The sequence below is a fragment of the Oncorhynchus keta genome, chromosome 6, assembly GCF_023373465.1.
Source record: "Oncorhynchus keta strain PuntledgeMale-10-30-2019 chromosome 6, Oket_V2, whole genome shotgun sequence".
NCBI lineage: Eukaryota > Metazoa > Chordata > Actinopteri > Salmoniformes > Salmonidae > Oncorhynchus > Oncorhynchus keta.
Genome location: NC_068426.1, coordinates 42,334,304 through 42,348,077, shown reverse-complemented (window position 1 = coordinate 42,348,077; position 13,774 = coordinate 42,334,304). Strand labels below are relative to the sequence as shown.

General features: G+C 41.5%; 1 protein-coding gene across 1 annotated transcript; it reads left to right on the top strand.

The window, feature by feature from the left end:
- The first annotated feature begins 661 nt into the window (after positions 1 to 661).
- Positions 662 to 8,746, top strand: LOC118385536 (dolichol phosphate-mannose biosynthesis regulatory protein-like). The gene is made up of 4 exons (XM_035772748.2): positions 662 to 723; positions 1,187 to 1,276; positions 1,486 to 1,588; positions 7,562 to 8,746. Exons 1-4 carry the CDS (start codon positions 721 to 723, stop codon positions 7,615 to 7,617), a joined length of 252 nt encoding a protein of 83 aa, XP_035628641.1. The 5' UTR covers positions 662 to 720; the 3' UTR covers positions 7,618 to 8,746.
- The last annotated feature ends 5,028 nt before the right edge of the window (positions 8,747 to 13,774 follow it).

Here is a 13,774-nt window from a genome sequence, read left to right as displayed (position 1 = left end):
GTGACCAGCGATGTTCTCTTGATAAGTGCGTGAATTGGACCATTTTCCTGTCCTGCTAAGCATTCAAAATGTAACAAGTACATTTGTGTGTCAGGGAAAATTTATGGAGTAAAAAGTACATAATTTTCTTTAGGAATGCAGTGAAGTAAAAGTAAAAGTTGTCAAAAATATGAATAGTAAAGTAAAGTCCAGATACCCCCAAAAACTACTTATGTAGTACTTTAAAGTATTTTTTATTTAAATACTTTACACCACTGACAAACGGAAGAACAGTTTTTTAGTATTTTAGCAGGCCTAGTTGTAAATTATGATAACATAATTATTTTCAATTTCAATCACCATTTGGCAAGATGCTCTAGTCTGCCTGACTTGTACAGAAAACCTTTATAGATGCTGGCATTACAACCAAAGAGTGGGAAACCTTTTTAATACAACTACAACTCCCAAGAAAACCATGTATATAGCGTGACCCTGTATATAGCTACTTACTTTCTCGTGGTCATCTTATTTCTATTCATTATGTGTTTTTGTTCTACTTAACTTTTTCGTTATAGTACTACTGACATTGATTTCTGCATTGTTGGGAAAGAGCATGCAAGAAAGGTATTTCATTGTAATGGCCACGTGACAATGAAAAAAAAAATATATATATGTTCTTCCACATCCGGGTCACCTCGCAGTTTACGGAAGTGATTCATACGCGGAAACAACACGTCAGAAATGGTGAGAGAAATACACAAAGTTGTGATTTACCCTGAATAATGCTGCCATTTTCATTTATATCCACAAATATATTTAATTATATACGGATTAGCTGGTAAAATGTCGTTAGGGAAGCTCCAGAGACCATGTCAAAGCCAGAAAAGGTGTATGTTAAACTGAATTAGCTAGCTAGCTTCCTAGATAATCTCTCAAACCTGTCTGTACTGTATGGTAGTTACAGCAATCCATCACACTATTGTCTTTTTTTGTGTCATGCATGGTATATTTATCACCTTGCCAGATTATCAAATTAAACTTTGTAGTGTTAGCTAGCTTACCTGGTTAGCTATATGAATCACCTTATACGTATAGCTATCTAGCCATGCGTACTAAGTGTTCTTATTATTAGTAATAATAGCTATTCATATGATGCTTTAGCTATTTTTAACCTCACACTCATACATTTGGTCTTACTTTCTTGTAGGCCACAGGGGCAGACCAAGCAGTTGGCATGGGCCTTGTTGGCTTCAGCCTCCTGTTGTTTACATACTACACAATATGGGTAATCATTCTGGTAGGTAATTTATAGCCTAGATCTGCTATTCTGGTCCAAAATCTGTTTGTGCTGTTTTGCCAACACCTGCCATGGCATACCAATGATTTTCCAAGACCGCACAATCCATTCTGGGACCAGGCTATAGATTAGATCTGCAAATTAAACTTGTTGCCTGAAATCGTTTTTGTGTCCACTGACTAACTTGACTGTTAATGTACCTTTTCCAGCCGTTCGTGGACAGCGATCATGTGGCCCACCAGTATTTTCTTCAACGGGAGTATTCTGTCATTCTACCTGGGATCGCAGCATTGATACTGCTGCTCAGTGTAGGTGAGTTCTGGAATGCTGCATTGGATGGGTTCTAATCCAGTGTTTTGGTCCCTTCCCTGTTCCCTGCCCGTAGATCCGAAAGAACTGGATAGACATAGGATCTATGTATTCTAGGGCATTCTGTTTGTTCACAAGGATCTCCCTGAGCTAGGTGTGATGTCTATCTGGTGGTCTACAAATCACCAGAACTTAAAGTGGTACTGACAGTGTTTTAACTACTATGCTAATATGAAACAAACATGATATCAGTCAAAAATATCAAATTCCCAGTTTATGCTTTGAAACCAACTCAATAAGAGGTTTTAAAAAGAGGTTATATTTGAGTCAAGATTCCATGACATACAGTAACTCATTGTTGGCAAAATAGATGGATGCAGTTCAATACATGATTAATATAATTAATCAATACATTTCTTGGTAGTCTAAAAAAATATTGCTATCAGGTTGTAAATCACAGCTGGCCTGGTACATTGTTTGCTGCCTCCACCCATTCGGGATGCTCTGTTTCAGTTGTAATACAATGGACGACTTTAACTAAGGCTGGGAATGTCAGTGCAATCAAACTAGCAAGGGCAAAGTCAGTCATAACGTGGGTAAGAGGCTAGCACACGTGTCAAACACAAGGCCCGCAGTCTGAATATTACGCACAAGCGAGTATAACTGAGTCAGTCGAGTCATCTACTTTATGAAATTACTGCCTGGTGTGGTTGCATAGGTGAATTCAACTTCAATTGCGCTGCATTTGTGTTCCATTTACAGCGCACAGTGGAGGGATAGAGTACAGACAAGAGTACAGACATGCTACTAAATTGTTGCTGTATGGTTTCGTTTTTTAAAGCTTGACAATGAATAACTAAAAAACAACCTGCAACAAAACAACCATTGCAAAGGAAGAACATGTAAGACTATTACAGCAAAATCAGAGCAGTAGCCTAAGCTGGCTATTCAACTACAATACATTTTGAGTGCACCATGCAGCAATGCTGCATTTAACCACACCGGTGATCTATGCAGTGCAACAGAAATCAAATAAACATGTTTTACGTTACAACAACTTGTTATATTAAATGCCTTTTGATTAGGGTCGCAGCATATTATGCAAGCATAGCAGCAAAGGCAGAACAAATAGTATTTATCTCTTTTGTTTTGTTGTTAAAACGCTATATACAGTATCATATGTACGTAAGTGGACATTATAAAGGGCCATATGTTTTTCCCAAATAATACAGTGGTTGGTTCGCAGTTAAGTTTTTTGTTTATTTTGTCAAAAGAAATGGTTAAGTCTGGTTCACAAATTCGTTTAAAAAAAATGTAATCTGGCCCATGCACTGATTGAGTTTGACACCCCCAGCCTCTATTTATTTAGCATGCTAAAAATACGAAGCCTAAAGTTAGCGAGCTGCTGGGAGGATATCATGTCGTTGGAGGAGTGGGTGAGTGACCGACTTTTTCCCAATCATACCGTTTTTCGTTGGCTACAGCTAGAGATCACTTTCCTAACTAGCTAACTATGCTGAACGTGAATTACTTATCCACAGTTAACATATCTTAGTTGTCAATCAAATTGATTTGGCATAGATCAAATCGGTGGGTAGGCAAGTTCTCATTCAGTTGTCAAAATGTGGGTTCTGACAAGCAGGCATTGCAGAAGTACGAGCAGGCTACTTACTATTCCCCATCGTTTATCAGTGCAAGTTTGAAGGCCAACTAGCTGAATCCGTTTAAAAGATGGTTTATCTAATGTTTTCTCATTTCCCCTTTCGGCGAAATTCGTAGTTTTGAATCCAAATAGCTTCGTGATTCGCGTAGGGGCGGCAGGGTAGCCTAGTGGTTAGAGCGTTGGACTAGTAACCGGAAGGTTGCGAGTTCAAACCCCCGAGCTGACAAGGTACAAAATCTGTCGTTCTGCCCCTGAACAGGAAGTTAACCCACTGTTCCTAGGCCGTCGTTGAAAATAAGAATTTGTCCTTAACTGTTAGAGGTAAAATAAAAGATCCAATGAGAAAAGTTTGGGAGGGGAGGTGGTTTGGATCACTACTGGCTGTAAGCGGATGAGTAATGCGCGTTTGGAGCAATACTGGCTGTATCCAAGGCTCAGCCAATCGTTCACATAACAGCAGAATGCAGTGTAGCAAGCGACTGGAGAGAGAAGAGACAACCAATTGGCTAGTTACAGGAAAGACAGCACAGAGTAGAAAGGCAGTTGCAGCATCGTGTCTCCTGAACGATAAATTAAGAGGTAACGTTTAGGTGAGAAGCCTGACCACCGAGACGGTGATGAGAAGGTGATAAAGCGTACTTCATGAGCTGTAACCGAAAAACAACTGGAATTTGGACAGTTTGAGGTGAGGGACATAGTGTGGTGGAACAAGCATTGTTAACTATCTTGCTAGCTGGATTGAATTCTTTGTTAACTAGCCAGAGAAATGTTGATCAAAATTAGCCAACTCATCTGATCAAAAGTTTATGGTGTGACAATTAGCTTGCTAATAGTCAGACAGCTAGCTAACGTTACAACATCAGATGAGCTAACATTAGTAACCTAACCAATTCGCTTATATGAAATCCCTCTATGCCCTCCAACAAACCATCAAACAGGCAAAGCTACAATACAAGACTAAGATCGAATCGTACTACTCCGGCTCTGACGCTCGTCGGATGTGGCAGGGCCTGCAAACCATTAGACTACAAAGGGAAGCACAGCCGAGAGCTGCCCAGTGACACGAGCCTACCGGATGAGCTCAACTACTTTATGCTCGCTTCGAGGGAAATAACACTGAAACATGTATGAGAGCACCAGCTGTACCGGAAGACTGTGTGATCATGCTCTCCGCAGCCGACGTGAGTAAGACCTTTAGACGGGTCCACATTCACAAGGCCGTAGGGCCAGATGGATTACCAGGACGTGTACTGTTAGCATGCACTGACCAACTAGCAAGTGTCTTCACTGACATTTTCAACCTCTCCCTGTCCGAGTCTGTAATACCAACATGTTTTAAGCAGACCACCACAGTGCCTATGCCCAAGAACACTAGGTAACCTGCCTAAATGACTACCGACCCCGTAGCACTCACATCTGTAGCCATGAAATGCTTTGAAAGGCTGGTCATGGCTCACATCAACACCATTATCCCAGAAACCCTAGACCCTCTCCAATTTGCCTACCGCCTCAACAGATCCACAGATGACGCAAACTCAATCACACTCCACACTGCCTTTTCCCACCTGGACAAAAGGATCACTTATGTGAGAATGCTATTCATTGACTACAGCTCAGCGTTCAACACCATAGTGCCCTCTGCTCAGAACCCTGGGACTAAACACCTCCCTCTGCAACTGGATCCTGGACTTCCTGACGGGCCGCCCCCAGGTGGTAAGGGTAGGTAACAACAGCCGCAACGCTGTTGCTGATGACCCAACAGTGGTAGGCCTGATCACCGACAACAACGAGACAGCCTATAGGGAGGAGGTCAGAGACCTGGCCGTGTGGTGCCAGGACAACCTCTCCCTCAACGTGATCAAGACAAAGGAGATGATGGTGGACTACAGGAAAAAGAGGACAGAGCATGCCCCCATTCTCTTCAACGGGGCTGCAGTGGAGCAGGTTGAGCGCTTCAAGTTCCTTGGTGTCCACATCACCAACAAACTAACATGGTCCAAGCACACCAAGACAGTTGTGAAGCAGGCAAGACAAAACCTATTCCCCCTCAGGCGACTGAAAAGATTCGGCATGGGTCCTCAGATGCTCAAAAGGCTCTACAGCTACACCATCGAGAGCATCCTGACTGGTTGCATCACTGCCTGGTATGGCAACTGCTCGGCCTCCGACTGCAAGGCACTACAGAGGGTAGTGTGAACGGCCCAGTACATCACTGGGGCCAAGCTTCCTGCCATCCAGGACCTCTATACCAGGCGGTGTCAGAGGAAGGCCCTGAAAATTGTCAGACTCCAGCCACCCTAGTCATAGACTGTTCTCTCTGCTACTACACGGCAAGTTTAGTTCCAAGAGGCTTCTAAACAGATTCTACCCTCAAGCCATAAGACTCCTGAACATCTAGTCAAATGGATACCCAGACTATTTGCATTGCCCCCCCCCCTCCACACCTCTGCCCCTCTCTGTTGTCATCTATGCATAGTCACTTTAATTAACTCTACCTACATGTACACACTACCTCAACTAACCGGTGCCCCCACATATTGACTCTGTACTGGTACCCCCCTGTATATATAATTTTTTACTGCTGCTCTTTAATTACTTTTATCTCTTATTCTTATCTGTATTCTTTTGGTTAGGGGCTCGTAAGTAAGCATTTCACTAAGGTCTACACCACATTGCATTTGGCACATGCGACTAATAAAATTAGATTTAATATGAACTGGTGTACGACTCCTTGCCGTTCAAGTTATAACGTGTTAGTTGCTTACTGAACCCTGGCAATCTTGTGTGAAACGTTAACTAGCTAATGAACGAACCACTATCTGTTAACTAATGTTTTCCCTCTACAGTATGTGGTTAATTTTCAGAATGAGAGAATTAGGTGAGAAATGAGGCGTTGCTTGTTAAACAAGTGGATTCAGGGCCTGGCTTAAGCTGGATGCCACTATAGAGGTGAAAGAAACACCACACACTTTCCCTCTCTCACTTTTGCTGGCACATTGTAGATGGATGTCCATAGGTAGAAAGTGTATAATTTGCCTAAAGATATTGTTTTTGTTGTGTTGAACTTGACAGTAACGTGTGTGTGTGTGAGGGTTTTAACTCGGTGAACGTTATTTTTGCACACGTTGCCTTGTGCACTTGATCGATGTCTATAGAGCCAAAATAGAATGCCTGGTTGTTTCATTCTATTTCCACTTTAAGATGTTTTTTTTCCCCAAGTGCAATATTTAGATGTGTGTGGTCATAAGTGTTCTCTTATAAAGACTGTCATGGCTAACTGCAATATCAGTGTGTTTTCCCAAGTGCAATATTTAGATGTGTGTGTGGTCATAAGTGTTCTCTTATAAAGACTGTCATGGCTAACTGCAATATCAGTGTGTTGTTTTCCCAAGTGCAGTATTTAGATGTGTGTGGTCATAAGTGTTCTCTTATAAAGACTGTCATGGCTAACTGCAATATCAGTGTTTTTTTTTTTGCATTCAAGTCGAGGCAACAAATAACATTGGATTGCTTTCTTTAGGTTCACAATAACCTGTTTTTATCTTACAGAGAGACTGATCATGTAGATCATATGCTTTGTTGTTAACCTGCATTTCCCCTAGCATGTTTCAGCCCTTTTTGGGCCCTCGCCAGTTTGCATCCCTGCATTAGATTTTCTCGCCTGGCTAGCATTAGTTGTTGATGTGCATAGGCAATTGAGGGAAAGCGACCCTACCTTTTTTCATAGTTGTTTGATCAATAGGATTGTGAAGTTCTCAAATGTAAATGACTCCTCTGTGGTATCCAGAAATCCATTCAGGTGTATTTTGTTGCTTTTGGCGAATGCTTTCTAATGTTATAAAGTCGCGCTGTTGCTACTGCCTGTAAACGTCCAATCAAAGTGAATGATGGCAGGCCCGTGTCGCAAATGGCTATTTGCTTTTAGGTCTGATTGGCTATGGCACACCGGTCTGCGTAGACGCCGGTTCTGGACAGATGTTTTATTTACTGCAGTGTCTTAATTGTACAAACTCCTATATTCCCACTCCTATATTGTTGTAGAAATGTCACAATTTCCTTTTCCTTCCTATACATTTTTTTTTTTGTGTGTGAAAATGACCAAATCGAAGTACTCGCCTGTCAGAAAATGTAATAACATTTTTTTTTTTTTGTTGGGATTTAATGTTTCTAAAATTCTGGCATTTCCACTTTAACTACAGATCCATTTGCAGTACACACATTGGTGATTCTGTGTGTTGGCATCTACTGTATTTTAGTCTGGCCTTAATCAACCTATTATTCTCCTTAAACAGACGTGTTCTTCTCCTCCTCAGGTACCTTCATTGGCGTGGTCACCTGGAAGAATCGCAAGCCTAAGAAGGTGGACTAGGAGGGATGGTAATCACAGAGGTTAGACGGTTGAGGGTGTAGAGCTAGAACTGAAGCCACTGTAGCTTCCATAGAACCTCCCTGGTTCCAACATCTTTCCAACAGTTCAGCTGAAGAAACTAAAAAATAAAGTCTGGACTGCTCCTCTGGGACAGTTGATGAAAACATCTAATGACTGAAAGACATACGATTCGAAGAGCTGCTGTCCACAACCTTCTATCCCTTATCTCCATTCAGACCCACTATGTGAAATCCTTAACCTTGCTGTTGGCAATGCATGGCTCCCGGATGCTATATTTGTCCTCAAGGTGCATTGTCATTTTGCCAGAGATTAAAATCAATGAGTCGGTATTAACTGTTACTGTATGTGGTCAGAACTAGATAAAACCTTTTTATATATTATTATTATATTAAACCTGGCTTCATAATATGGAGGGGATAAAGATTAGCTGATTTTGTAGTGTACTATATCTGATCAAAGTTTCACTTTGGCATCCCTTTTCATCACATCTTGGATTTAGTTTTCAGGCACTGTTTTACATCTCAATTTAAGATAAATTGGAGTGGTCACTCTTAAAGGCAGTGTTGTGTTCGAGACCACTGAGACCGAATCAAGACCGGGAGGGAGACAAGGGGTTCAAGACTGAGACCAGAAGAATGCAAGTCCAATTCAAGACCATGATTGTAATTCTGTCAAAAAAAAATCATCATCTGGTGTGTGGAACTGTGTGTTTTATTGCAGTGCTTGCTGTTAGCCATCTCTTTGAAAAGAACTTGTGTGTGTGAAACATTGTTGTGGTTTAAAGTGGAACTGACAGCATTTTAGCAACATTACATTAGATTAAAATCTGTTCAGATACACACCCAGGAAGAATATGACACTCTAAAAAAACAATGTATCCTGAAAAGAGACCTCTTATGGTCATTTTCACAAATTCTTAGAATGTTTGGGAATTCCGTATACTAAAGGCATTTGTGAAAATTCTACAGCAATATAGATTGGGAAAGCAAAAAGTCAGTCAGTCACCTACTCTTCCAATGACATGACATACTGCGAGCTATCTAGCTAATGTTAGACTATATTTTTAACTTGATACATAAAGATACATGCTAGCCTATTAGCCACGTTATGACTGACTTGTGGTCATTGCCCTTGCTCGTTTGATTGTAATTGAAATTCCTCGCCTTAGTTACATTCCTATGTTTTTTGTCCAGATTATTGAGTCTTTGAAACTGAAACCGTACATCCTGAATGGAGACACAGAACTATGTACCCGGCCAGCTGTGATGTACAATCTGATAGCCATATAAATGTATTGGTGAATTATATTAATCATGAATTGAACTGCATCCATCTATTCAGCCAACAATGCCTTAGTGTATGGCATGGTATGTTGAGTCAAATAGAACCTATTTTTTTAAACCTCCTATAAAGATGGTTTTGTAGCATAAACTGGGAATTTGATATTTTTTACAGATTTTATGGTTGTCTGTTTCATATCTGCGAGGGAGTTAAAACGCTGAAATGTTTTTTTTTTGCAATGGGAAGTAATAGTTGTACATTTCAATTAGGAAATGCTTAATGGTTGTTTTTATATTCTTATGACTGGGACCTACTGGCTTATTATGTCTGAGTTTATGGACTACTTATCCTTTAACATCTTATTTAACAGTTAACTAGGCAAGTCAGTTAAGGACAAATTCTTATTTTCAATGACGGCCTAGGAACAGTGGGTTAACTGCCTGTTCAGGGGCAGAACGGCAGATTTGTACTGTTAAGAGTGGCCAGTTACATTAGACGTTGTTGTCATATCGTTTCAGCACTGCATTGCAGGCATTAGCAGGCAAAAGACCATGTTCATAGTCATCATCGTTGCCACTGTAATAACGGATGTAAAAACAGAGCGATAGCAAAAATTTGTCATGGAAAAATGATTTCACACTCCACATTTAGGGGGGCCACAAGGGAGTCCAAAATTGTTGTCACTGCCCCCCCCCCCCCAAGAACCGCTAGTGGATGAAACGTCTTTCCTACCCTACCGGCTATCGATGTCTGTGAGCTGCTCCATGCCAAAACCAGTTGACAGCTGCACTCTTGTTGCCTGCAGATGATATTTCGCTGTAACTAGGCTGTGTGAATGTAACAGAATAACTTTACGTCCGTCCCCTCGCCCATACCCGGGCGCGAACCAGGGACCCTCTGCACACATCAACAACAGTCACTGTTCATCGTTACCCATCGCTTCCACAAAAGCCGCGGCCCTTGCAGAGCAAGTGACGTAACCGATTGAAACGCTATTTAGCGCGCACCGCTAACTAAGCTAGCCGTTTCACATCCGTTACATGAATATATTTAACCTGCTTTGCGATAGTGTAGGCTACTTTGTGCATGATTTCTCTATTTTACCACATAATTGATCAGTCTTATACCTCCACTACACTGCTTTGAAACGCATCGGTAGGGATTAAGAAGTGAAGCAATGCCCACTGAAAACAATAACTGGGTATACAGTTTATACCTGCGTATAGCCTCCAATACACCACTGGCCCTTTATGTTTTACATGAGTGCGCTGGCATTAGGTTGCTGTCCTTTCAGAATCACGAACCTGGCACACACTGAAGGCCTATAGGTTTGCCACTGCGCAAACATGTCTATAATATATATAAAGACTGTTAAGATATTGTTTCAAGAAAGGTGTCTATATATTTGTCCTGGCGAAGCGGTTTTATGCGCTGACTGAATGGAAGCTGATAATTCGTTTTTTACTCCGCTGGTTTCGGGAATAAATTACGAGTCCTCACTGTCCCGAGACAGAGTCAAAACCAGTACAAATGTATCCGACACCGAGACGAGACCGAGAGTACTACAACACTGTTTAAAGGTCTGTTGAGTTCTAATGATATTGCAAAGAATGATAAATATCAATTGTTTAGTAACCGAGTCTACACAGAATGAAAAGGCCCAATTGATTCATGTAAAATGCTTGATTTCCAAGCATATTTACTGTATCCATAGAAGTACTGTAGATAGGCTGCACTGTGTGGCAAATGAGGGAATCTGGCATGGTCTGACATATCTTATCTGCCCTATTAGGGCGTCTGAGAGAGCATGTGCCGTGCATCTCAGTGCTTGAGGCGTCACTACAGACACCCTGGTTCGAATCCAGGCGGTATTACAACCGGCAGTGATTGGTCCTTCTGTAGCTCAGTTGGTAGAGCATGGCGCTTGTAACGCCAGGGTAGTGGGTTCGATTCCCAGGACCACCCATACGTATGCACACATGACTGACTGTAAGTCGCTTTGGATAAAAGCGTCTGCTAAATGGCATATAGTATTATTATTATATATTATTGGGAGTCCCATAGGACGGTGCTCAATTGGCCCAGCGTTGGCTGGTGTAGGCCTTCATTGTAAATAAGAATTTGTTCTTAACTGACTTGCCTAGTTAAATAAATAAAAACTTAACCCATAGGAGGCTCCCACCCAGTTGACTACTTCAAGATGGTGAAAGTCTTCAATTGTGTTGCCCATGTTAAAACAGCGTTTTGGGCACTGGAGTCTTATATATATCTATATGAAAATACTATTCAACACTTTGGTAGTTCAAGTACAAAGTATACTGAACAGACATATAAATGCAACATGCAACCATTTCTGAGTTACAGTAAGGAAATCAGTCAATTGAAATAAATAAATTAGACATGAATCTATAGATTTCACATGGGTAGGGGTGCAGCCATGGGAGGGCCACTGGGGAGACAGGCCCAGCCAATCAGACTGAGTTTTCCCCACAAAAGGGATTTATTAAAGACAGAAGTACTGCTCAGCTTCATCAGCTGGTCTCAGACAATCCCGCAGATGAAGAAGCCGGATGTGGAGGTCCTGGACTGGCGTGGTTACATGTGGTTTGTGAGGCCGTTTGGACGTACTGCCAAATTCTCTAAAAAGACATTAGAGGCGGTTTATGGTAGAGAAATTAACATTCAATTGTCTGGCAACAGCTCTGGTGGCCATTCCACGCTCCTTCAAAACTTGTGACATCTGTGGCAATATGTTGTGTGAGACAATTGCACATTTTAGAGTGGCCTTTTATTGTCCCCAATAATAATCATGCTGTTTAATAATCTTCTTGATATGCCACACCTGTCAGGTAGATGGATTATCTTGGCAAAGGAGAAATGCTCACTTACAGGTAAACAAATTTGTGCACAACATTTGAGAGAAATTAGTTTTTGTGTGTGTGTGTATGGAACATTTCTGGGATCTTTTATTTCAGCTCAAGAAACATGGGACCAACACTTTACATGTTGCGTTTATATTTTTGTTCAGTAGAGCATGCTCAGCTGTCTAATGGAAGGTATATAGGCTAAGAGTTATTTGTGGTCAACAAATAAATGTTTATATTGATAGTTCTGGAATAGAATGTTTAGAATATGGTCCATAATCAATATGCATTGTGTATCCAGGTCATCGTTGATCATATCAAACAATTCCTCATAGTCTACTGTAAATGGCTTTTGAATATATACTGCGCGCCCAAGTGTTTTCAGCTACAAACATGCGCTAATGCTTTGTGAAACGATGAGATTTCTGGTGCAGCATGTTGGGGGTGTCGCGCAGTGTCAGTGTCATCACTACATTACCGCCTGCATGCATTTATTGAAAGAACGGATTGCAATGTCAATCGGAGGAATGCGCTGATCTCGGGAACTATAGAGCAGACACAGGAGGGCCTGAATTAGCCTCATCGATGAGCCAAACTGAGGCAAGTATCTTCGTGTTATGGTCTATATTAGCCTACTAATGTTGACGCAAATATTATTTGGATATTGCTTGTTTTGTTAGGATATGTTTTGACCAAATGGGTGTAGATTGCTGTAGTTCTTTTACGCGTTGTACACTTACCGTCAGAATGTGTATTCCACGGGCGCAATGAAAACGACAGGGCACCGGATAGGCGACATGTATCCGATTTGTGTGTGAAAAGTGTAATTTAGTCAGCAGGCGTAGGATCATATTCAAACCATCTACCCAACATTGTTTTCAGAATTGTTAGTGGCAATATTACCGTTATGCGCATGCAATAACCTTTTATTGGATAGCCTGTTATATAGCCTATATTTTATTGTATACCCTATATATGGCAAAAGAGTCCCTACTTTATTATGCTGCGGGTGTGGTGTCAAGTCGATTCCACTGGTTAGTCGGTCAGTAATGGAGCAGTGCAGATTCTCAAATTGGAGTCCTTATTCAAAGATTCTGACACGTTGAGAAAAACCACCTATTTTCTTCCCCATGTTTTACCAATGGTTTATCCTCGATTCATCATGGTTTAACATTAAACTACTATTGAAACTGTTACTAATATATATATGCTCCACAACAAGGACCTCTTTAGTTACAGCCCCTTGAATAGATAATGAAGGGCTTGTCCTGCTGCATTGAGAGTAACAACAACATCTAGGCCCCAGGGACTTGAAAATACTGGTTGATCCATAGAATTAGGAATCGGAATACTAATGAATGAACTCATGTAATTGAATAGGATTTCTATGGGTTTATCCGTGATCACTGGTGGGAGAAGTGGGCGAAGGAGAGAGTGAGAGACTAGCCTATATAGCCCTTAGTTATCTCCCGGCCGCTTGTTCCAAACCTAGGAAAGGCTGCTGGTGTCCAATGGATGTCGCTGGTTTGGTTCCACAATCAATATCAGGCCAATAAAAACGTTCCAATCTCTGAGGCCGATAGAGCCATTGGACCTTTGTGGCCGTGGTCACTTTCTGCATGCCTCAGGCAGCTCAGGTCTGTCTAGGTAAGACACGACTGTTATTGTCAACCACGCATGTTAATCGATAGGAAGACTAACCTACATGGTCTTACCGGCGTATGTGCTTTGTTATGGCACTCAATTGGAATCGGAGGGGGGAGCAGCCCTATTATTGATGTGGCATTTTGCAGAGATGGTTGCAAGTGCTGGATATTGAGTACTCATTTGTGTGTGTGTGTGTGTGTGTGTGTGTGTGTGTGTGTGTGTGTGTGTGTGTGTGTGTGTGTGTGTGTGTGTGTGTGTGTGTGTGTGTGTGTGTGTGTGTGTGTGTGTGTGTGTCTGTGTGTGTGTGTGTCTGTGTGTGTGTGTGTCTGTGTGTGTGTGTGTGT

Bases quoted from the DNA above. Each gene is read 5' to 3' on its own strand.
- LOC118385536 (XM_035772748.2), top strand. The intron at 1,277-1,485 runs GTAGGTAATTTA...TACCTTTTCCAG, and splicing joins CAATATGGGTAATCATTCTG to CCGTTCGTGGACAGCGATCA. The intron at 1,589-7,561 runs GTGAGTTCTGGA...TCTCCTCCTCAG, and splicing joins GATACTGCTGCTCAGTGTAG to GTACCTTCATTGGCGTGGTC.